The sequence below is a fragment of the Myripristis murdjan genome, chromosome 11, assembly GCF_902150065.1.
Source record: "Myripristis murdjan chromosome 11, fMyrMur1.1, whole genome shotgun sequence".
NCBI classification, from domain to species: Eukaryota; Metazoa; Chordata; class Actinopteri; order Holocentriformes; family Holocentridae; genus Myripristis; species Myripristis murdjan.
In genome coordinates this window covers 9,868,830-9,892,191 of record NC_043990.1, presented here as the reverse complement: position 1 = coordinate 9,892,191, position 23,362 = coordinate 9,868,830, and the positions used below count along the sequence as shown (strand labels likewise).

Here is a 23,362-nt window from a genome sequence, read left to right as displayed (position 1 = left end):
GCATGTTCATTAAGGAATCACACACAACTTTGCACCCACAACACTTGTACTAGGGTACTAGGGTACTGGGATATACATGCAGTCCGTATTAAATTGAATAATAAAGTAACTAAATTTTAAACTCTGGATACACTCATTTCCACTATCATATTTACAGTTCAACTTACATAAAATAAACAAATGTTTTTCTCTCTGGTTCATATTCCCTGTAGGAGGACACAGACCCTCAGATCCACGAGAGCCTGAGTATTGAGAACACACTCTGGGCCAGCACAGTCGTTGCATCTGGTAAGTGAACAAACTGTCAGCCAGTGCTCGTTTCAAGACTGAGGCCACATCCACACTGATACATTTTCACTACGTTTGGGCTTAGCGTCCACACTGGTCCGGCGTCTTTGAGCCACTTAGACATCGATTTTTGGATACTCCATGTTTGTGTAGTAGTGTGGACAGGTGGGTAGGTAGGTGGTTTAATACGATGACCCAGACAAAGCATTGACAAGCATCGAAAAAGCATGGCAAGCCAAGATATTATAGCTAGGCCTACATACCTTTTGTGATTTCATCCTTCATGTGTGGGTACTCCTTTCCCATAACCATGACAATGCTCTTATCTTCTCAAATTTCATATGCCCTGGGTTACACCATGTGATGTTTAGAAACAGACATATAGACAGAGTAGTCAGTGGCAGGTCCTCTGATTTCTAATCAGACCCACTCCTCCGTTTTGTTTGCTAACCACTTCACATTCCACATCACCACCAAGGAAATAGATTGCTTATATCTCCTGCATTTCTCCATAAGCCTAGCCTTTAGCTTAGCATATCCACTGTACCTGACAATCTCCTTCCTGTTAAAACTGGCACAGGCATGCCCAGTGTATGTAAATGGTCATGTGATTTGTGTTTTTGGTGAGTTAGTATGGATGGAGATTATGTCTTGACAGAGTGCGAAAACGCTTATGTGGAGAAAGATAGTTTTAGATTTAAAATTCTGTTTGATAACCAAAAACATATCAGTCTGGATGTGGCCTGAGATAGGCAGTTTTTCCAGATGGTGCCACATTTTGCTGCTGCAGCGTACTGTTGTCACACACATTAATAGAATACTGAATGTATATATGTAGATTGAATGGACCCCTAGCGTTAAACCACAATGGGGATCGGTCTGAAACTGCTATCTGCACTTTGGAGAAACTCTCTGAAATGTACCGTTGAGGTAATCCTCCCTTGCTCCAGCGAAGCGATTCCCCACAGAAACGCTTGTGTCAGTTGAGTGTTTGTGGCCCTCCCACCGATGGCCGCAGCATTGATTTGCGGTGTTTCTCTGACCCCGGCCTGACCTTGACCAGCAGCACACACACACACACACACATGCACACACACGCGCATAGTCTGACTTAGACCCCTTACATCATCTGTGCTTGAGAATGTCATTGTCCCCTGCAAGCCTCTCCTTGTTGGACACTTGATAGCCTCTACAGTGGTTTTCTGGGTGTTTTAAATGGGCTGGAGCACCATGGGTCCACTCTCCTGTGAGCCCAGTTCCAGCTGTGACAGGAGAATTAGATGTTGGCATATTGAAATGAAAGCCTTTCAGCACGCTGTGCCACACACCATTTGTCACATTCTTTCTTTAATTTTTCTGTGGTCCGAAGTCAAAAGGGAACAATTCATTGACTTTCTCTTCAGGTCCTACAGCCACTGGCCCAGGGCTGGGCGATGCAGACAAAAAAAAAATCTCTCTTTTTTTTTTTTTCGACTGAATACCCCGATATGGATATTGTGGGGGTGATTGTTAGTGCTTTCACTGAATATTTACACACAACATTTTTGATAAACATTCATGAGTGATGTGAATGTGATGACCAAACAGATAGAGGCTAATAACAGAACAATTAGAGCAGTCTAATTAGTTAAAGACAGACTATGCAGTTGAGGAGGGCCCCCCAGTTTGTTATGATGTGGTAAAGAATGATGAATGCAACTCAATCCTCAAAAGAACAGAACTTAAAAATGCCTGAGGACAAAAAATACAGCAGCATTTTGCTCCATTGTTTGTGTTTTTGTGTACTTTTAACATAAAAAACATTAGATTCAGAACAGGCATTTAAAAGTGTGCAGTTAATTCTATGGGTTATTAATCTTGACATAAACCTTTCCTCCACCTCCGCCTTCACATCAGTAAACAAAGAGGTGTGCCCGTCCATTTCAAACTGCATAGTCTGCCTTTAAGAAAATTGCATCCATTACCTGTGATGAAATCTTTAAAACTAGGATATGACACATATGCCATATCATGAAATGATGTTATCCTAAATCCCAAACAGTATCTAGTCTCACAATATCGATACATTATTGAAATATTGCCCCGGCCCCTGTGCTCTCTGTTTCTTTTCATCTCTCTCTTTCTCTCTCTTTGTCTCTTACTCCACCTTCCTTTCCTACTTTAGTTTTTCTACTCATTCTCAACTTCCTCTTTTGCCACTTTTATAGTTTTGGGGATTCCACGGGCTGTATTTAAGTTTATTAGTACCCTTGCTGTCCCATTAAGCTCATTTAATATTAATGACTCATTAATCCTTTGTAATAAGGCCACCTTAATGAATCGGCAAATAAAGATGGTGGCGTATTGATCAGATTTTATGAGCTTCCATCGGATGGCTGAAGGCCCTTGGAGCCTAAGCGTATTAAAGCCCTGTCTGTTGGGTTGAGTGGCAATGAGAGAGAACTGCCTCAGCTCAGCCTTATTGTGTTTCTTCTCATGCAGTTCATCTTACTTGACCAAGATGGGTGTGTGTATGTGTATGTGTGTGTGTGTGTGAGGTGGGGGGTGGGGGAGTTAATGAGCAGCATTACTTTCCTTGTCTCCCTCTTTGGCAGGCACAGTGATAGGGGTGGTGATCTACACAGGCAAAGAGACCAGAAGTGTACTGAACACGTCCTATGCCAAGAACAAGGTGAATACTGTTTTGTATTTCTGTAGGAAGAAAGCATGTTCTGTGATTTGTGAGAGTTATTATTCAAAGATTCCTTGAATGAAAGCATAATCTTTAAGCTTTAAACAAGTTTGTGAAGACCAAGCGGGAAAAAAACAAGAAAGAAATCATGTCTCATTACTGGAGTCAACCAATTAAATGCAGAAAATAACTTCCCCTCTTCTAACAACACAGATACTTAATTAAAACACTTAAATGCTACCTAAATATTTATTATTTTCTGGGCTCTTGAGTTGATTTGCATTGCTTTTACTTAAAAAAAAAAAAAGAAAGAAAAGTTTGTTCCATGTAAAGAGTGACACCTTTATTTTACATCTTATTCAAGCATGAGAAGTGAAGGTGTCATTCACTTATATCCCCAAACATGAGTTAACTTAACAATACTAATAATGAGGTGATCATAAGTCATCATAAGTGGAGATGATGTCCCAAAGCCGCAGATAGTAAAATGCCTCACAAAGTAACGTCTGCTCAAAGTTCCCTTCGTGCCTTTGCCCTCCCTCTAATCACTAATCAATCACTATGGCGAGGTGGTTTTTTAACCTTGACTTTCTAGATAAAGTTGAACCTGTCAATGCAAAAGGTCGCCGCCAGTTGCTAATTAACCAAGAGGGAAATTAACTAACCGAGGATTTAAATGACATTTTCAGCAGAAAGTTAATCCCACAGAATCCCCATTGAGCGTTTTGTCCCCAGATTGAGGAGATTAATGAAAATTTGCTTCTAAATATAAGATTTTACCTGGAAGATCATCAGGATAGATAGACATGGATCAGCTGATGGAGGCAGGCATCAGCGAGATCTCAGTGGCAATGTTTTTGGCTGCGGTGCAAGACTATCTCTGTAGCGCACTGACATTTACTCACAAAGTTATCACCTACAAATGTCCGTTGTTCCAAAGCTCCCCACAGCACAACATGGCCCCTTCCTGCGGCAGCACAGTTTTGACACCAGAGTCTTTTAATAAGAACGCTGATGTGGGCAGTCGAACGGCGGGGGCCAGTGTTTTGTGTAAGCTCCACAGCTGAGAGGAATTCAATATTTCAAGGAGATGATGTCAGAAGTGCCAATATGGAGACTGGAGATTGGGGGAGAAAGTCGATACAGTGCGGCTAAAGTCGCAAGAACGTTTTGGCCTCATATAATCTGTTGTGACACCGGCCAGGACAATGCCCGCACTTGATCTATCTGACAGGACGTCAGGCACAGATTCACTCTTTGTCTCAATATTGTTAGACGGACCTCTGTCTGAGGACAGAGACAGAACAATGTCATTTGACAAGTCTGTTCTTCAATAAAGATTGTTTATTTGAAGTTTATCCTAGTTCCAATACTCTGAACTCTTCAGATGTATTTTCCATGGTGTTAAAATGTGGGGGGAAAAAAATGAAAAAATGTTCACCATGATCTCAGGAATCAGTATCAGTTAATTTTCCTGACTTTGATTTGCCTGTGTCTCAAGCCCTATACACTGCTACACCACTTTCTGACTCAAATCCTGATATTCTTTTTGTTTTTTGGGTTTAACTCAATGAATATTCATGTCCCAGGGCAACAATTCTACATCAGATTTCACACACATGCTAAAATACAAGCCGCACAGGCAGATCGAATCATTCCTTTCACTTTTAATGGCTCGGGGATGAATGGAGTAAAATATGCACTTTTATTCATTGATAGCATCTTTAGGTTGAGGTAATTGAGTCCTTTTTCCCCCCTTGACTGAATGAATAATGACTTCATCTGATCCTCGGCAAGCCTTGGAAAATTTAGACTGGCCATTGTTCAAGCAGAAGGGGATCCTTTGCTTTTCAGGCATGCACTGTGCTCTCTGTCTTAATTTTTCTTCATTTTAATCCACCCAAACCCCCTATTTTTCTCAATAGCTCAACCATGAACCATGTAGTGAGGCACCGGGGTGGGGAGATACCCGCCCGCTCCCTTCACCCTTCCCTTCTGCGCACTCTGCTACTGGGAGTTTAACAGCAACTGATAAATCAGTCACACTGGTCTCCCAGCTCTCCCAGTCCTCTGGGGAATGAGGCTGGTGGGGGCTTAGGCAGTGGAGGAATTCTCCTGCTTTTTATATGTGTATGCCCCCTCCCCTCCTTTTCAGACCAGTTCCTTTATAAGAGGCAGCGGAGATGTTATGTTCTGCTGTTTTTGTAAGCGTGGTGCGTTAGATGAAAGCCCTCTGTGTACAGGGCTTTGCTGTGACTGCTGCCAGAAAGGGGAAGGGCGCTTCTTTATTTGACATCTTTTTCCCACATGCTCCATTGGCTGGGAGATACACTTGAAAAATAAAAGAAAACTCTGACCTTTTTTTTTTCTTCTCCAAGAGAGCCATCTCAATATGGGAACTTGCTTTATTTTTGAGGCTTTTGACCTTCTGTTGCATTCAAGGAGTTCCACGGCAATAATTTAGTTTGGGGTTTGCCGCAAGAAAGCGCCATCAATAAACTCATTTATGCCGTATACACAGTTTGCATGATAAAAGCCTGCAGCAAAGAATGTCTTTCATTTGTTGTCTCTTTTCCTCCCTGTGGGGCAAATTGTAAGGTTTTTGAGGCAGATGGGAAACAAAGAGTCCTCACTAATATAAGTTCATACAGCATCCTTGTCAGAAATGGAATAAGTGTTAAATATTGACTCTTTACTACAGTCTTTATCTAATATTGTATACTTATGAATTGCTTGGGTGCTTCTGCAGTAAAACGCATACTCATTAGATGGTGGTCAAATTTTATTTTAATTTTTTTATTTGTTTTAACCTGCTTGGAAGAGATGAGCAGGACATTTCAGATGGTGCTATTTCAGTTTATAATTTAAAGAGAAGGGCAAAAAAAAAATTCCTTAAAGCTTACTTAAAATTTACTTAAAATTTCCTGATTTTCTTACTTTTCTGACACTCAGTACATGGCCAAAGGTCATGAATAGGATAAAATATGTCTTCCAAAGTATTTGTGAAGGTTATTTGATCCAGGTGTGACCATCATGTTTTGTACACGATGTTATCTGCCCTTTTACCTCTTTCTAAGACCGGTCTGTTCTGACTTCTTACCGCACAGGTCGGCCTTCTTGACCTGGAGCTGAACCGCCTCACCAAAGCGCTGTTCCTGGCCCAGGTGGTTCTGTCTATTGTCATGGTAGCGCTGCAAGGGTTTGTGGGTCCTTGGTTCCGCAACCTGTTCCGATTCGTCGTGCTGTTCTCGTACATCATCCCCATCAGGTATTTTCTGGTGCTTTGTGACTCTCTTCAAAAATGTATTTCCAAGGAATGCATATGGCCTTAAAATGGATAGATTAAAAATAAATAGGAAAGACGTTGAGATACACAATCTTTGAAGATAACTGAGATCTACCTGGTCATTTGCTTTTTTTCCAGCTCTACAAGCATACTTGAGCTCCAGTTTTTATTTCAGATTTACTATACTTAAAAAAATTTTTTGACCTCCTTTTTCCCCTATGATTAGCCTCCGTGTTAACCTCGACATGGGGAAATCTGCTTATGGCTGGATGATCATGAAAGATGAAAACATCCCTGGCACTGTTGTTCGAACCAGCACCATCCCAGAAGAGCTGGGACGGCTGGTCTATCTACTGACAGACAAAACGGGTAGGAGTGCACACAGTGGAAAATAAAAAAAAAAACAACCTGTACACCATAGGGACAAACATCACTTGATAAGGTGACACAGAGAGCCAATAGCTCATCAGTGCTAAATGCAAACCTCATAAAAATGTCATTACGTTACGCACAAATTAACTAACCTAATTGCAGCACCATAATTAGCTTAAATACTTAGACCCTCAGTAGGCCTATCAGAAGCAACCAGAGGTAAGAAATGAGAAGTTCAGAGCCTAATAGAGTAACAAATAGTTCTGTTTGCTCTAAAATGATTACATATGATAGAGATGTGTTAGGTAAAGAAAAAAAACAGGAGAGGACAAAAGGTGACATTTCCAAAAACCCACAGAGTTTCCGGGAGTCGCTCAGGCCTCCTTTAGCTCAGCTCATTTCACTATCACAGCCAGATTCTCTCATAACAAATGAGTGTTATTTACTAATGCCAGACATTGTATCAGGGTGATAAACTCCTATGGTGGTCCTAGCATGCTTCATTGTCTTACCCCGCTGATCTAGGTAGGGATAGATTAGCTTTGGAGCCTATTCATCCAAGTTGATAGTTAAAGCACACGGAAAGAGGAACAAACAATCAATCCATTAGAATTGGTTAACCCTGTGGCTCTAATGTTATTGGAAGGTAGATGCCCTCTAATCAGCTTTACGCTCTATCAGTACACATTCTGGCAACCAACATCCATTAAACAAGGCCATTGCCCCCATTTTCAAAGTTTTTTTTTTTTTTTTTTTTTCTGAACACTCAGTCTTTGTGCATGCGATGTTGTGTCTTGTCTGTTAGTTAGAGAGGACAGGCAGTCCATATGGGTAATTAGATTAGGTCAATGAGAAGGGAGCCACATCACCCTGCAGGTCCCATGACGCATTTTAGGCAGCTCTCTGAGGACAAACATTGTGCATTTTGTATGTGTGTGTTTGGCCTAAGATGACCACATCGCTGCCGGAGAGCTCATGGCAGCTTCATAATAAAGATATCTTTGAAGTATTTTTGTCCCTGAAGAGATTTGTATCCAATAATGAGCCATAAAAAGGATATTTGATTAAGTGAAGTGCCACATAATTAGTAATAAAACAGTTGTGGTTTCTTGAATTCACAAAAATAATAACCAAAGTCTGAAATTTTTTTGGCTCATCTCCTAAAGATTGATGGACAAAATAAATGACCTAACAAGAATTATTTTCACTTTTTTAATACACATACATTATCCTACCTGTTATACTGAGCCATTTTGATTTGAGCTGCATACACTTCAGGTAAACAGATGTACAGCAAAGTTTCAGAGCAAACAAAGACCAAAGATTGTATAACAAGTGGATTCCTGCGTTATTGTTTCAGAATATTACCAGCCCGTATTGATTTATCTGCCAAAGACACTTTTTTTCTGGTATTTGGAGCTTGGCATGTACCTTATTTTACTAACAAGAATACAGCTAAGAGAAATAATCATGTTAAAAAAAAAAACTTCCAAAAGAACTATGCAGACATTTCATTTCCTCATGACTTGTTTTGTGATTATTTATTTATTATTTATTTATTTATTTTACGACTGGTGAACTGCAGGCACTCTGACGCAAAACGAAATGATCTTCAAGCGGCTGCACCTAGGGACGGTGTCCTATGGGACTGATACCATGGACGAGATACAGAGCCACATAGTCCAGTCATACGCACAGGTGAGCTGCCTTATTGTCTAATGCAACATTTGGATTAGGCCACATATATAAGGATAAGGATAGGTCAGCGGGGCTGCCTGGAGGTTAGAGACTGGATTCCAGCAGTGAGGTCACTGGTTAGTTACTCACCATTACCACTGTGTCACTTCTGTTCAAGGCTCCTTGAGCAAGACTTTGATGAACATCTGTATTACCAAACTTCTGGTGAAATGTGTACATGCATCTGGGTCTGAGAGGGGTGTTCATAGCAGCAACTTCCTAAACAGACTTTACAGAAAATGATATTTGAAGAGATTACAGATGATTTTTAACCTCTTCACCAGTTAACCTCTTAAGTTTTTGAGAGCTGGTGTCCCTCACTGACTGACCAAATCTTTTCTCATAATTTATTTATTTAAGGGGCTTGTGCTAAGATTCTCACTATGGAGACATACAACGCCATCTAGGTAGTTCTGGGGCACAGCTTGCAGAAATTACCATGGAAAATTTGCTAATAGGAATGGACTGATACTGTATATCGGCAGATATCAGATTTAAAACCAGTATCAATATTTTTACTGCTGATGTTTGACTGAATGTGAAATTCTGCATTTTTTAACCTGTTAATCTAGAAGTGTGTCATTGGTACAACTGTTACTTTAGCAAAGGAACAAAACTTAACAGCAACAGTCCTGGTTCAGTGCCGAGCTGTTTACCAAATGTCATCCCTCTCTCTCCCCTGCCAGTCCTGTCTCTCTACTGTCACTGTTGAGTAAATCAGAAATGGCAAAAAATAATTTAAAAACAAAATGAGCTTGTCCAATAGGCTCAACCTGTTGTACACCTGCATTTCTACTCTTGTTCTTACAAAATTTCATCTGGGGATTTGTATTCCCCGTCATAGGAGGGAAGATATCAGACAGTGGATAACAGTATCAGTCTCTAAAAAAACCTTTTGTCATTCCATCCCTACACAGTTCCACCAGTCATTTTCATTTCAGTAGCAATACAGAATAATTTCTACTAATTCAGAATTTGTTGAAAGGGAAAACAACCAGACATGTGGACAGATGACAGCAGTATAACGAAAAAGCGAATCTACTGTAACTGTATCTGGGTGGAATGGGAATGGGTGCTCTCAATGGGGGATGAATACATGCTCTACTCCATGTTTTTTCCCTACTCAGCCTCACCTCTGTCTATGTATCTATTTAATCAGTTTTTTAGCTAAGGATAACATTTCCGGGAAAGAGGCCCATATTGTTCATTCATCATGCCGTGTCCCCGAGCAGCTCCCTGTACTGTAAGCCAGTGTGTTCTTCACTGGGTGGCTCAGATGTGGCTGGAGGCTTGACAGAATGATATTGTTCGCTCTCAGCCAGCTCCAAACAGCTGGTCGACACTCTGAAACCATCTGCCCACACCCTTATTTGTAATCCCAGCTAATGAAAAATGACTAGTCTTTCTAGCACTTCGCAGCCAAAACATGGCAGAGCAACAATGCTTCAGTCTAGCTGATTTGTGTTAAGACTGCTGTTTTTTTTTTTTCTTTCATCCTTTTTACACTGAGGTGTCATGTAATATTTGAAATTGGCTGTAGGCACAGTATCACTTAAGTAGAAGAGTTTGTCCTATATTTAACATTGTCCTGCAGGCCAGGGGGTGAATGGGGGTGTTTTGAACCATGTGAGTCTTACTATCTTTTTGTAACACATTATTATAGATTAATATTAACATTAGACATACAGCAATATGGTGACAGTTTTGGCGATGGTGTGACCAAGTGATTGTGGAAATTTATAATCCTCACTGTATGTATGCAACAGCAAATTGCAAGGTATACTGTGGATAGTTCCACTATTTCTACATCTATATGTAACAGCTGTAATTAACTGCGGTAACAGCTCTAACTTAATCCATATGTAACACACAATCCTCCCCCACACTTCCCACAGTGCAGTGTGTGTTTAAACTGTCACCAGCATACACTTACAGTTTATAACCACAAAACCCTTCACATTCTGTTTTACTGGTCAGTTGTTTCATTGTTATTATTATCGGATGTTTTTATTGCTTCTTTCATATCAGTGTGTGTGTGGGCTTACAATGTGTTTGTCTTTTTCTGCTGCTGAATCCTCATCAATAGGGTTTTGTTTCCATGCCAGACAGGGAAAGTTGGGTACTGTCATAAATTAATTTCAGCATATTTTAAAAAAATAATTAAATAAATAAATAAATAAATAAATAAATAAATAAATAAATGAATAAAATAAGATTTAATTCAATTCTGCGTTCATTTGCACCCTCAGTGGTGAGGTCAGAGGTCAGTGTAGGGTAGAGAGCCAGTTTGAGGACTCAAGGAAACTTCAGTAAGACGGATGCCTGTTACTTTTCACCTGGACTCAAACCTCAGCCGTCACAGTGAAGGACAGTCTGTCAACACTGCCCTTCTGCCCATAAACACTCACATTGACATGCATGGTCACTGTTTTAAAGCAAGGCCAACTTGAAATACTTCTAATGCAAGATGATGAATATGATGATGATGATGATGATGGTGATGATGGTAAAAAAATAATAATAATGACTCTATGTAACAAAAGATAAGAAGAATCACACAGTTTAAAGCTGAAAAACAGTCAGTATGCTAGGAAAGAATTAAAGTTGTGAATGGAAAGAATATATTATGTCGTATCATATTTTCAGGCATATTACTGGCAACCCAGTATGCTGTGCTCTACAATTTATTTTTGTTACATTATTAGTAATAATTAAATAGTTTAATTATGAGTAATAATTTAAATTGTATGTGACATAATATAGAATACTTATAATATACAGTGTACTGAAACATACCTGAGTGAGAGATTGGCAGACTAGTGGTGGTTGTTTTATTCTGAAGAGGTTGCTGGTTCAACAGTTAGTGCTGAAGTGCTCTTGAGCAAGGACATCTAATCTTGTTTATGCATACCAGTTGTTGAAAATAATTACCAGAAGTTAAAAACGCGCAGTGTTATATCCGTTTGGTTGTATCCGTCCTTGTAAAAAACAGTGTACCACACATATCCATTTATATGCCCCATGTGTGTCGCGGCCACAAAATATAACTTGTCTGACAACTTGACCTATTGATCTCTCCATACGCCCCTCAGTTGCTCTTCATGAAGGTTGTCATCTTGCATCCTTGCAGGATTTCCCCTCTCCCCTCCCTTCCTGGCAGGACTGAAGGTTAATAATAAGCCAAAATCACACGCTTCACTGGAGCACATCAGCCCTTGTCAAACGCAGCTGGCACAGTGGGCTGTCTGCCTGCACGCTAGCCACCACATAGTTAAATTGATGGCTGTTGTCAGAAGAGCGGGAGACATAAAAGGCCCTCAAACCTGATATGACATGATAAAGATGGTGATACAGCGCTTCCCCTCACTGTGTCATTTAGTTTGAAAGGCGATGTTAAAGTGAATTGGCTGTGAGTGTGCGATTTCATCTAGTGCTCCACCACAGGCAGGGCTCCTGTGGTCACTGAATAAATGGAGAAGTCACAAGCTTTGATTTTTTTTTTTTTTTTTTTTTTGACTATGTAACTTCCAAGTGTCATCACACCCCAAATCAAGATCACGAATATTCAAGTGATTAATGTATTTCTTGAGTACAAGTACTAGCTAATCTGTTACCTGCTGAAATTGAATTCTAGTCTCTAAAACTAAATCAGGTAAATCTGATTTGCTGCTATACTAAAATAACCCATTTAGTCATAAATATGACTCAAATATCATAGTTTGTTTAACACTTCTGGTTGTTGCCATGATAGCCGTCCTCCCAACCATCCAATGGCAGCAGCAGCGGCGCCACACCGTCCCGGAAGTCGCAAGCAGCAGCTCCGAAGGTCCGCAAGAGCGTCAGCAGTCGCATCCATGAAGCAGTGAAGGCCATTGCCTTGTGCCACAACGTCACGCCTGTCTACGAGTCTCGTGCTGGCGTAAATGGAGAGACAGAGTCAGCTGAAGCCGACCAGGACTTCAGCGATGACAACCGCACCTACCAGGCCTCCAGCCCTGATGAGGTAAATATGAACCACCGTGAACTCTTTCTCAGCTTTGTTAGATGAAATGGAGAGAAAAATGAGGATATCACGCATCACAGTCGGCCAGTTGGCTTTTATACAGAAAGGCTGACCAAAACTAAAACGTATTGCCAAGGTTTTATCAAAAGAGATGAGTTTCCTTTGAAACTTTCAATTAGATGGTGGCTGATGTTACATCTACAGTGCCCATCATCACTACCCACGTGCCCTTGAGCAAGCACCGGAAAAGAAGAGCATAAAAACTTGTCCCTTTCCTTGTGAAATCCAACATAAAATAATTTGTTTTGTCTACAAAGCTGAAAGAAAGACATGGTATTTTCTGCAATCTACATATTTGCTACAAAGATATCTCAAAAAATAAGAATGATTGTGACTAAAATTTTGTGGATGACTTGATTGGATTTGATTTCCAGCATTAGTCATTTATGTTTTTTTTTTTTTTTTTTTTTTTTAGCTGCAGTATTATGCTGCATTCATGTACTGGTGAGAAAATCTAGCATCTGAGACTCAGGAATTACTTCAGTGTTTCCTCCCACTCTTAGTGTTTTATAGCTGATACTAAATAACCATACTTTGTCATAATAGCCATTTCATGAACGTGAAGTCAGAGGTCGTGAACTCCTTTTTAGAGGTTAAGCTATTTAATCATCAGTGTTTGCTTCCTGATAATTTACTGCTCCAACTGAAGGAGGAATCCTGCACGGTAACTACCCCAAAGGCATCCCACAGCTTCCCTTCCTCTCGCTGTCTCTCTGTGTAACCCAAGAGTTTGGGCATTTATGACTACGAGGGTGCTGCTAAGCCTTTCATTTATCGGCCTTTGTAATGGTAATACAGACCGTGTTTTTAGAGAAATCCAAGGAGAGCCCTGATGAGAATTGAACACAGGGAAAGACTGTTGATCAGGAAAGTCACTGTCATTATTCGTTAGAAGAGTTTTCCGATAGATATTGAAGGGGAGCTAATCTCCCCACGCACACAAAGTTCAGCACCATTGGCATGTTTTTCACCCATGACGTTGTGAGAGGCTTTGCAAACCCTTTGTTAGACTTTTGTGCTTTGCATCGCACCGTCTGCCAAGTCTTGCGATCAAAATAAAGATAAAAGCCAACAAAAGATAAATCTCAGTTTCCCGTTTTGCCTGTCTGTCCTCCCACTGAGTTGATGTATATATTTATTTATATCCCTGTACGCTCTATCTCTCCTCTCCATTGTCTCACACTGCTTGGATTGATCAATATTTAATTTTCTCTGAGAGGTGATGAGAGGGGGAGGTTTGTGGCCGTTCATGTAGTCCCCCACCTTCCCCTTTCACCGTAGTCTTTGTTGTGTCTCTGCCCTTTTTTTCTCTTCTCCATTCTGCCTCATTTTCCCTGTCTCACTCTCTCTCTACTCTCTCTGCCTGCCCCTCTTCTTTCCACGCTGTCTTTCTCTCTCTCTCCCCCCTTCATCCCTCTCTCCCCAGTCTCATTAACCTTAGCATCAGATCCTAGCCACCATGCCTCCGTTAGTGCTAGTTTGTCTGGCTCTGGCTCCGAGCTCAGCCTCTCTAATGTAATGAGCCGTCATTAAGGAGATGAAGTGGGCCGGCTGCGGCGGGCCGAACAGGGGTCACCTGACCTGCTGCTGGGCCACGCTGTGAACAGAGCCCTCCTCTAACCTTTGACCCCTGCGATAGCAGCCAGGAGCGTCTGACCGTGGCCTTTAACGGCTGCGCAGTCCCAGAAAGTGGGTGTTTATCATTTCCAATTGGAGTGAATTAGATAGATTGTCTCAGGGAGCATACAAGGTGTAGGTACAATTGGAAGGCAATGGAAATAATAACCACTTAAAAGCAAGGCACAACTGAACAACTATCCCAGAATAAATTCAGCTCAGAGTATGCACCCTTTATATTGCCAGTGACGTTATTGGAAAGCTTAACTATTAGGGATCCATTTTCATCATGACATGCTTTAGGTGTTGTTAATTTTAAAGGCAGTGCTGCCATCTTGATTTACATGATCACTAGAGGGTTTGAAACACTCTTGAAATGACTGATGGAGTTGTTTAAACCGGTCTGCCATTGTCGTAAACTAGTCACGGGCAGTCAGCTCTATTACTGCTGTAACACATGATTCACTTACAGTTTGTATCAAAGTTGACACACCTCTAAATAGTTCCTGGAGAGCTGATAAAACAGATTGAAGAGCTAGGTTTCAGATCCTCTGTACACACTTGATGTGTGTGTGTGTGTGTGTGTGTGTGTGTGTGTGTGTGTGTGTGTGTGTGTGTGTGTGTGTGTGTGTGCGCAGCCACGTACACACACAGGATAATGACACACAGATGTGTGTTAAGTAAATATAGGCAGCTCTTTTACGGAGCTCAAAGGGGGAGCAGGAGAAATGATGGGGTATTAGCAGGAAGTTCCAATTTGTAGGTCAGAGTATAATAACAACCTTTGAGTGAGCAAATTGAAAATGAACCCATTGAGAATTGAGTCGTGTGCAGCTGAACGCTCACTCGGGGGCCGCAGTTCCTGCTGAGGAGAAAAAGAGGAAAGAGAAACAGAAAAACACTTATCTGGAGCTGAATGAGAAGAGCTCAGCAGCTCCAGAGATATGGCAGCTCTCTCATGCCTTGTCTTGCCATTGCAGCACATCACTTAAATTAGGTGATCATGGTCTATGTAGTCACGTTGTTTTAAAATGTAACTGCAGTCAGTTTTGTCCCTTGTTAATATCCCTATTTATTATTCATATTTAATGGAGACTGACAGAATTTTATTTTAGACTCTTATTCTGCAAATATCTCAAAGTTTCTATTGTTTTATCAATACTGTGCATTAAGGATAACCTAATGTCATCAAACTGCAATTATTTTAACATTGTTAAAAGGAAAATCTATGAACAGTCTTTTCCCTCCACCTCTTAACACAGCAGCAAGACAGGACATAAAACGTTTTCTTAAGGATCTCATATATTGCAGTTCAGGGATTTCAATGGATTTAACTGTTTGAAGAGGTTGTGCATAAACCTCACAACTCAAAAGAAAATAACTTGGTAAAAACTGAAAAAAATATTTGCTATTACAACATAACCTAAATCACTGTTTTGTGGAATTTCCGTCTAAATCTCCATTTCATTACTATAACCTTGTTAGAGAGGATCTGCTACATGGCGATCATTTTTAGTGCATCTCTTGTTGTTGTTGTTTTATTATTATTATTGACCGTACATGCTATATAACCACAAATTATACAGGCAAAGCAAATTACGTTTATGTCCTTCTGAATTATGAATGGTGAAGTACCTTACCTGACTCTGTATGACTTTTCTTTTATTATTTTTTTTTTAACTTCTGCACTGTCTACTGATTGAACTGAATCTGAAAAACTGAAAATTTCCCTGCAAAACACATGTCCTGTATGTCCCACCTAGCTATAAATATTTGTTGTGAGCTTAATATGGATGCATGCTCAATAATCCTTCCCTGAATAAACGAAGGTTAAAGGTTGAAAAAAAATCTGGGCCACACACAAGCCTTTCAGTTTGATTCAGTTCAATTCCCCTTCAGGTGTGTGTGATACAATGAACAAGTAATTTTTATGTGCTCGATTTCTTCCTCCACTGGGGAGGGAGAGGCTTTGAAACAGGATGTTGAGAAAGCTGACCTCTAACCTACAATGAACAAATGCTTATGTTTTGTCCTACAACCCTCTGCACTGTTTTTAGCTGACCTCTACTGGGAGGTCCAGAGTTTGTGTTCCCTTGTTTTCTGTCCTGTTTGTTTGTATTAATATTTTAGGCATTTAGGACACTCATTTCCTGAGCAATTTATAATGAGTTCAGCAGTGGAATCAGCTGAAATCTCTCGAACGCCAGCATACAAAGCAACAAATAGTAAGAAATGCAGGGCTGAAAGATAGCAGCGCTTGAGATAATGACAATCTGTGTGTGTGTGTGTGTGTGTTTGTGTGATTGCATCTCTGTGTGTCTGCGCCTCAGGTGGCGTTGGTGCGGTGGACGGAGAGCGTCGGCCTGACCCTGGTGAACAGAGACCTGACCTCGCTGCAGCTGAAGACTCCCTCCGGACAAATCCTCACCTTCTACATCCTGCAGATCTTCCCCTTCACCTCTGAGAGCAAAAGGATGGGCATCATCGTCAGGGTATTAACCCACATAACCTGCAGCCTGACGCTACAATTTGACTGAGCCTTTTGTTTTATTGGTCCTGTTGTCATTGCCTTATGTTTCTCAGGCTTTCTATGATAGCCATAAGTTGTTAGTAGTCTTGCTACACCAAAGTCCTGCACCTTTAAACCACTTTTACACCAAGCAGGCAGTTTTTTTTACACATTCTTTTATTTATTTACAAAAAAAAAGCCTTCAGGTTTAGCAAACTGACTAAAGCGCAGTTTATTCTCTGCTATCCCATCCTGGCAATGTCTCATTATTACTACACCATGAACGTAAGTCACAGTGCAAGCCAAAGTGTGGTGAATTATTGGCAATGCATCATATTACAAAGGTTGAAGTGACACCAAGGGTTTGATTGTCCACCTAAAATGTCGAGCATGTTTAGCACCATTGCGCTCGCATGAGTCACAAATTAGCAGATGACCTGTTCACACCCCTGCTGGTCAGAGAAAAGATGAAAATTACACTGAAGTGTTGCTGGGTTCAGAACACAGGACTGAAATGTTGTGATGATCCATGTACACTGAGCTCAAGTCCTGGATTTTAGTGTTATTTTAGGTCAGAGTAAAATGGATGTTACTGTATGCAGAGAGTGAAGTTATTCTCATTCAAAATCTTTGATATAAAATGCTGTATGATTCTTAAGTAGTGGGAAAGTTCATGTGTTCATGTGTTTTTGTTTTGTACATCTGTGATTTGATCCAGGAGGAGTCTACAGGAGACATCACTTTTTATATGAAGGGTGCTGACGTTGCCATGGCGAGCATTGTCCAGTACAATGACTGGTTGGAAGAGGAGGTGAGGTCCCCATCGTAGGAATAACATCTCATAATCAGGAGTTAAGTGGTGAATTAAAAAAAAAAAAAAAAAAAAAACACCGCTAAGAAATGATTGATGTATAAAAGAGCGTAGTTACTCATAGCCGTCATTATTTTAGGTCAATTACGTGTTTTTAATCAGGCCATTCATCAAGAGATCAACAGGCAGCGGCAACACCGGCTTGGTGGTCGAAAGTCGTGTGTGCATATGTTCATAATTATATTGGCATTATTGAGTCATTTAGCACCGGGGGCAGCTTTTGATTTAATTAGTGACCTAGATAAAGTTGAGGTAATTACAGTATGTCATATTCTTGAACAATGGTGCTAATGATGTCCTACTGGCTATAATATCCCACTGTCAAATGAGCTGGCGTTACGGTTACTCTGCTTGTCAATAACCAATCAGCAAGATAGATGCAGCCCATTGATGTTTCATATAAAAAAATAAACCATCATCCATCCCTTTGTTTTATTGGCTCCTCTGAATTTTGCCACGGGACACGTTATTCACTATTGATTTCTTTTGGTGTTTGGTGACAATATGCTGCTATTGACAGTACTGTACATGGTGTACTTATGCAGCAGCTGCCCTAATAAAATAGATGAGCTGTCCTATATTTGATTTGATTTAAATTGCTTTTGGAAAAATGGCCGTTAGCTTTTTTTGACACAACGTTTGAATAGCTGTGATATAAATTTGAGTGGGTTCACCAGTATCGTTGTAATTAATAAATTCTGCTGCCACATTGATTTTAGCCTGTCTGCATTGTCAACAAATAAAAATTGCCATATGTCATTAAGCACAACTACATTGTAAATAGAAGAGTTGCCTCCATGACTACATATCACCAAGCTATCAGTACTGAGAACCAAAAATTTTGAAATTAAGCACTGGAGAAAGTTAGAAGTTTTAAAATATTAGAATTCCCTGAAAATGTTCCTTAAAACACGATGTGCCTTTATATATATTGTAATAGATTAATCTTTTTTACTCTCAGTGTGGGAACATGGCCAGGGAGGGCCTGAGGACCCTGGTGGTGGCCAAGAAGTCTCTGTCTGAGGAGCAGTATCAGGACTTTGAGGTATGGATGTATGGAGGACTAAAAGGGACAGAATGAAATAAATAAATACATCTTTAAATAAATACTTAAAAGTGTCATTAATTAATTAAAATGGGAATTAAATAAATAAATGTGTCATTAAATAAATAAATATGTCATTAAATAAATAAATGTGTCATTAAATAAATAAATGTGTCATTAAATGTGTCATTAATTCATTAAAATACCAGTTCATTTAATGTAAAAACATATATATAATTATTTCATTATTTATTTAATTATTTCATGGACCGGTGTTGCAGTGCTTCATGAATTAATTTTATCTGTCAAACTCACCCATCAAAGTCAGTGGGCGGGACTAACGTGAATCTAGCCCAATCGATTGCTTAGGTCTGAAGCCTGGAAGTCTGCCGGAGCCGGGGGAGTTCTGCTGAGAGCCTCTCCAGTTAAAGTTGCTGCTTCTCTGAGTAGTTCTGGGCAACTTCTCGACATTTTGTGGCTGCACCTATCTAGCACGCGCACCGCAGTAACATTTGCTCCTGCAAATCCCCCATTTGCTTGAACCGAGTAAAGGTTGCGCCACCAAGTGTGTCAGAATATCAAATCAAATCAAATCAAATCAAGCTTTATTGTCATTAAGCTACACATACAGCCGTAGTGCACACAAAATGAGATAGAGTTTTTCACTTGGGAACCCCGACTGATGGTAAAGTCAGCAGTTTAAAAGTCTAACAGCTTTCTGGAGGAAGCTGTTGCTCATTCTAGCGGTTTTGCTTTTCACCGTTTGCCTGATGGAAGCAGCTCAAAGTATTTGTGGAGCGGGTGAGAAGGGTCTCTGGCAATGTTCAGTGCTCTACTCCTGCAGGGATGGGATGTTTCCATGGAGCCATGTCTCCGCAAAAGCAAGCACACAGCAGTCTCTCTCCTGCGGGTGTCTCTTAGCAAGCGTAGCTCGTCCAGCTTGTTGTCGAGGGAGCGAACATTAGAGAGCAAGAGCGACGGTCCTGCTGGTCTGGAGGGGTTAGCCTATAGCCTTTAGCCTGTAGCCTTTAGCCTGTAGCCTTTAGCCTGTAGCCTTTAGCCTTTAGCCTGTAGCCTGTAGCCTCTAGCCTAGCGTGGATCCCGGCTCTCTTCCCCCTCATTTGTTTACGTTTGCACCGCTTGCGCTCCCTCCTCTCCCTGGTGGCTGCCGGTGTAGACGCAGGTAAAATCCCGTGCTGGCGTAGTGTGTCCACATCAAAGCAGAGAGCCTCAGTTCTTGCAGCATGCTTTACCTGATGTTTAGTAAAGTCTCTCGGCTGTAGGTTATGCAACCTGAGCGTCTGGATTAAGCAAAACAGTTAAAAACTTTCACTCTAGAATATGTTTACTTGCTCTGCATCAATCGATTATCTGAAGTCGATCTGTCTTGGCTTGCTGTGCCGGGTAACCAATCAGGTGTTAGGATCCGCCCACTGACTTTGATGGGTGAGTTTGACAGATAAAATTAATTCATGAAGCACTGCAACACCGGTCCATGAAATAATTAAATAAATAATGAAATAATTATATATATGTTTTTACATTAAATGAACTGGTATTTTAATGAATTAATGACACATTTAATGACACATTTATTTATTTAATGACACATTTATTTATTTAATGACATATTTATTTATTTAATGACACATTTATTTATTTAATTCCCATTTTAATTAATTAATGACACTTTTAAGTATTTATTTAAAGATGTATTTATTTATTTCATTCTGTCCCTTTTAGTCCTCCATATGGATGAACCATACTGGGCATGTACATACTCTTCACCCAACTCTCTATAAAGTGTTGTTCTTCATCATACTTGTTCCTTTACTCTCTTGCATTTTGATTTTGATCTTTGAATTGAAGCATGATATGTTTTTTTTCTGCTTGTCTGTCTCAGTCCAGCAGAGTTTCTTCAGTAGTTGCAAAAATTAAAATATTTCTTGAAAAAGTTTGAAAAAAGGAATGGCTAGCATTGAAATTGCTTGATTGCCATTAAAACGTAGCACTCAAATTCATATGGCGCAGCTCTATCCTAGGTTCAGTACTGATGGATGTTTGTGTTGATATAGCAGCAATATAAAATGGATTTCACGAGAACCGCTTTACTTGGCAAGGTCACATGTTAAAAAACTGGCACTGCTGCAGCTGCTGCTCTAATTTTGATCTTTAATTTGAAGTCTTAGTGAGTGTGGGAGCTCTGGTACAGCAATGAGGTTTTATTTCGGTTCGCATTGGCAGGTATATTGTAATTTGTAAGTTGAGTGCCCCAGCCCATATAAACCCTCTGTTTTCTTCTCATTTTGTGTTTCCTTATGTCTCACTTCTGCATGTAGAATCGCTACAACCAGGCCAAGCTGAGTATCCATGACCGAGCCCTGAAGGTCGCAGCAGTGGTGGAGAGCTTGGAGAGGGAGATGGAGTTGCTTTGTCTGACTGGGGTCGAGGACCAGCTACAGGCCGACGTGCGGCCCACGCTGGAGCTGCTCAGGAACGCTGGCATCAAGGTTAGCAAGGCTGCCGTGGTGGGAAATTAACACCAACATCAACGAAATTCCCTCAAAGTTTACCTGTGGAGTGGAAAGTTAATCTACTCTAAAAGATTTGTATATTCCAGAAATCTTATGGGCTTAAAAAAATCATAAAGTAGCACCTGAATTTTGGGATTTATTCTTTTCCGTGTTTGGGATCTATTATGTTCCAAACCTGGAACATAAAAGAAAGGTTCCTGCCATAAAATCACCAGGCTCAACCTTTATTGTTAGCAGCCTCACACTGTAGGTGTGCTTTTTATCTTGGAGGGAGATGTTACTATAAACCCCACACAGCTCAACCGTAATTGTTTTGGGATGTGATCAGAAGCACAAAATGCAGGAAAACAGTCACCACCCTTTAGAAATGAATAGCATTTGTGAATCCATAAAACAAGAAGACATTAAGAAGAACTATTAAGTCCCTGAATTCCTTTTTTAACTCATTAGTGAAAGCATTAGAATTGGTAAAGAACAGTCACTGTCCTGTGCTTTTAATGCCACAGCATCCATCCACCTCCATGCTGCTGTTTTGTGTTTAGATCTGGATGTTGACGGGGGACAAGCTTGAAACAGCCACGTGCATTGCCAAAAGCTCCCATTTGGTCTCCAGAAACCAAGACATCCATGTCTTCAGGCCGGTACGTTGTCGCTCTTCACCCTCTTGATATTCTGATAATAAACATTTAACTTGATGTGAGATTAAAGCAAAGACAGCCTATATGTTTCTTCATGGCTAATTGTGTTGTGTGGCTCTCGATCAGGTCTCAAACAGAGGAGAGGCCCATCTGGAGCTCAACGCCTTCAGAAGGAAACACGACTGTGCTCTGGTCATCTCTGGAGACTCCTTAGAGGTACTACAACACAGTGCAGCACACAGTGACATCGCCTCGCACAGCAGATGATACTGAGGATGCAGCCAAACAGGCAAAGAGAGAATAACAAGTAATCCACGGCCAAAACTAATATTTAAGAGTTCAACCGAGGACTTTATGGGATTGAAGCAAAAACATATTAGTGATTTTTTCACCAGCCAGAAACCATTTTATGTCCTTAGTTTTAGATGCACTGCGCGCATTCATGTCACAAAACACCGATTATTGTACAATCACTGACAGTTTGTTACAGCTAAATCAGAGTTTTACCTTTATTTGGAAGCAATCAGATGTTTCATGATTGCTAGTATGAAGCAGATTGAGTTTCAAAGTTTCAGAGAGCTCGTTTTCTTCTATAAATCAAACTGGAGTGACATGTATATACGCAAAGAAAACATGCAATTATACCCAGAACCTAGGTGGTCCAACTCATTATGGTTGTATCTCTCTGTCTGTGTTCTGGCAGGTGTGTTTGCGGTACTATGAGCATGAGTTTGTGGAGCTGGCGTGTCAGTGTCCGGCCGTGGTCTGCTGCCGCTGCTCGCCGACTCAGAAGGCTCAGATTGTCCGACTCCTGCAGCAGCACACCGCCAACAGAACCTGTGCCATCGGTGAGTGTTTACAGGGCTGGAGGACTGTTGAGGTACCTTTGAGCAAGATACTTAGCTGTCAGATTGCTCTGTTAGAGGTGTGAATCACCCACCACTGTACCCTTTACTCACTGGTAAGCTGGCCCTCTCTTCACACCCGCCGCCATATTCACTGGCTCACTCTCATCTACAAGACCCTCCTTCACCGCACACCCCCCTATCTGTCTCGTCTGCTGCACCGACTCCCCGTCACATACAACACCCGGTCCTCCCTGCACATACAGTTAACTACTCCTAAATCCAGATCCTCCCTTGGTCATACATCTTTTCAATCAGCTGCTGCCACTGACTGGAATGCTCTGCAAAAACACCTAAAACTGGACAACTTCATTTCTATCCCGACCTTCAAGGAGGCCATCTCACACATACTTACTGAAACCTGCAATTGCTTTCCGCCATCCAATTCAGCCCCCACCTCACGTTGTACGCTTATACCCGCTGACGCCGCCCAGGTCACACTGTGATGCTGTAAATATGTTGTTCATGTTGTAAATATTCCTCATTCCATGTTCTAGTCTATGTTTTTAAATTTTTTATCCCCTTGTAAGTTTACCTTGTCATCCTGCCTGTTAACCTGCTTGGCCTGTTCTTTCACATTGCTCATTGTGTACCTGTCTTCCCGCATGGTTGTGTCCAAATGCCCCCCTGCATTTTTATTGTATGGTTGTGGTTGTGTCCTTCACTGTAGTGTGTAGATGTATAGCCTGGTTACGGTTGTCACCGTATTCCAAGTTGGTGTTTTGTACCTTGTTGGTGTTTCCCCTGCATCTTACTTGTATTGTTTAACCCTGCCTGTCTTTGTATTCTCTGTGTTTGTCTATATTGTTGTACTTATTCCGCTGGT

The 23,362-nt window shown here is 40.8% G+C and overlaps 1 protein-coding gene across 2 annotated transcripts in view; it reads left to right on the top strand.

The window, feature by feature from the left end:
- atp9b (ATPase phospholipid transporting 9B) overlaps positions 1-23,362 on the top strand; it is a 52,418-nt gene that overhangs the window by 21,392 nt on the left and 7,664 nt on the right. For both annotated transcript variants that reach the window (XM_030063533.1, XM_030063534.1), the window contains 13 exons: positions 213-288; positions 2,883-2,959; positions 6,067-6,227; positions 6,472-6,614; positions 8,203-8,315; positions 12,106-12,357; positions 16,365-16,526; positions 17,262-17,354; positions 18,376-18,459; positions 20,799-20,969; positions 21,536-21,634; positions 21,758-21,847; positions 22,335-22,479. In XM_030063533.1, coding sequence (XP_029919393.1) covers positions 213-288; positions 2,883-2,959; positions 6,067-6,227; positions 6,472-6,614; positions 8,203-8,315; positions 12,106-12,357; positions 16,365-16,526; positions 17,262-17,354; positions 18,376-18,459; positions 20,799-20,969; positions 21,536-21,634; positions 21,758-21,847; positions 22,335-22,479 — 1,666 coding nt within the window. The remainder of the gene's footprint in view (positions 1-212; positions 289-2,882; positions 2,960-6,066; positions 6,228-6,471; positions 6,615-8,202; positions 8,316-12,105; positions 12,358-16,364; positions 16,527-17,261; positions 17,355-18,375; positions 18,460-20,798; positions 20,970-21,535; positions 21,635-21,757; positions 21,848-22,334; positions 22,480-23,362) is intronic.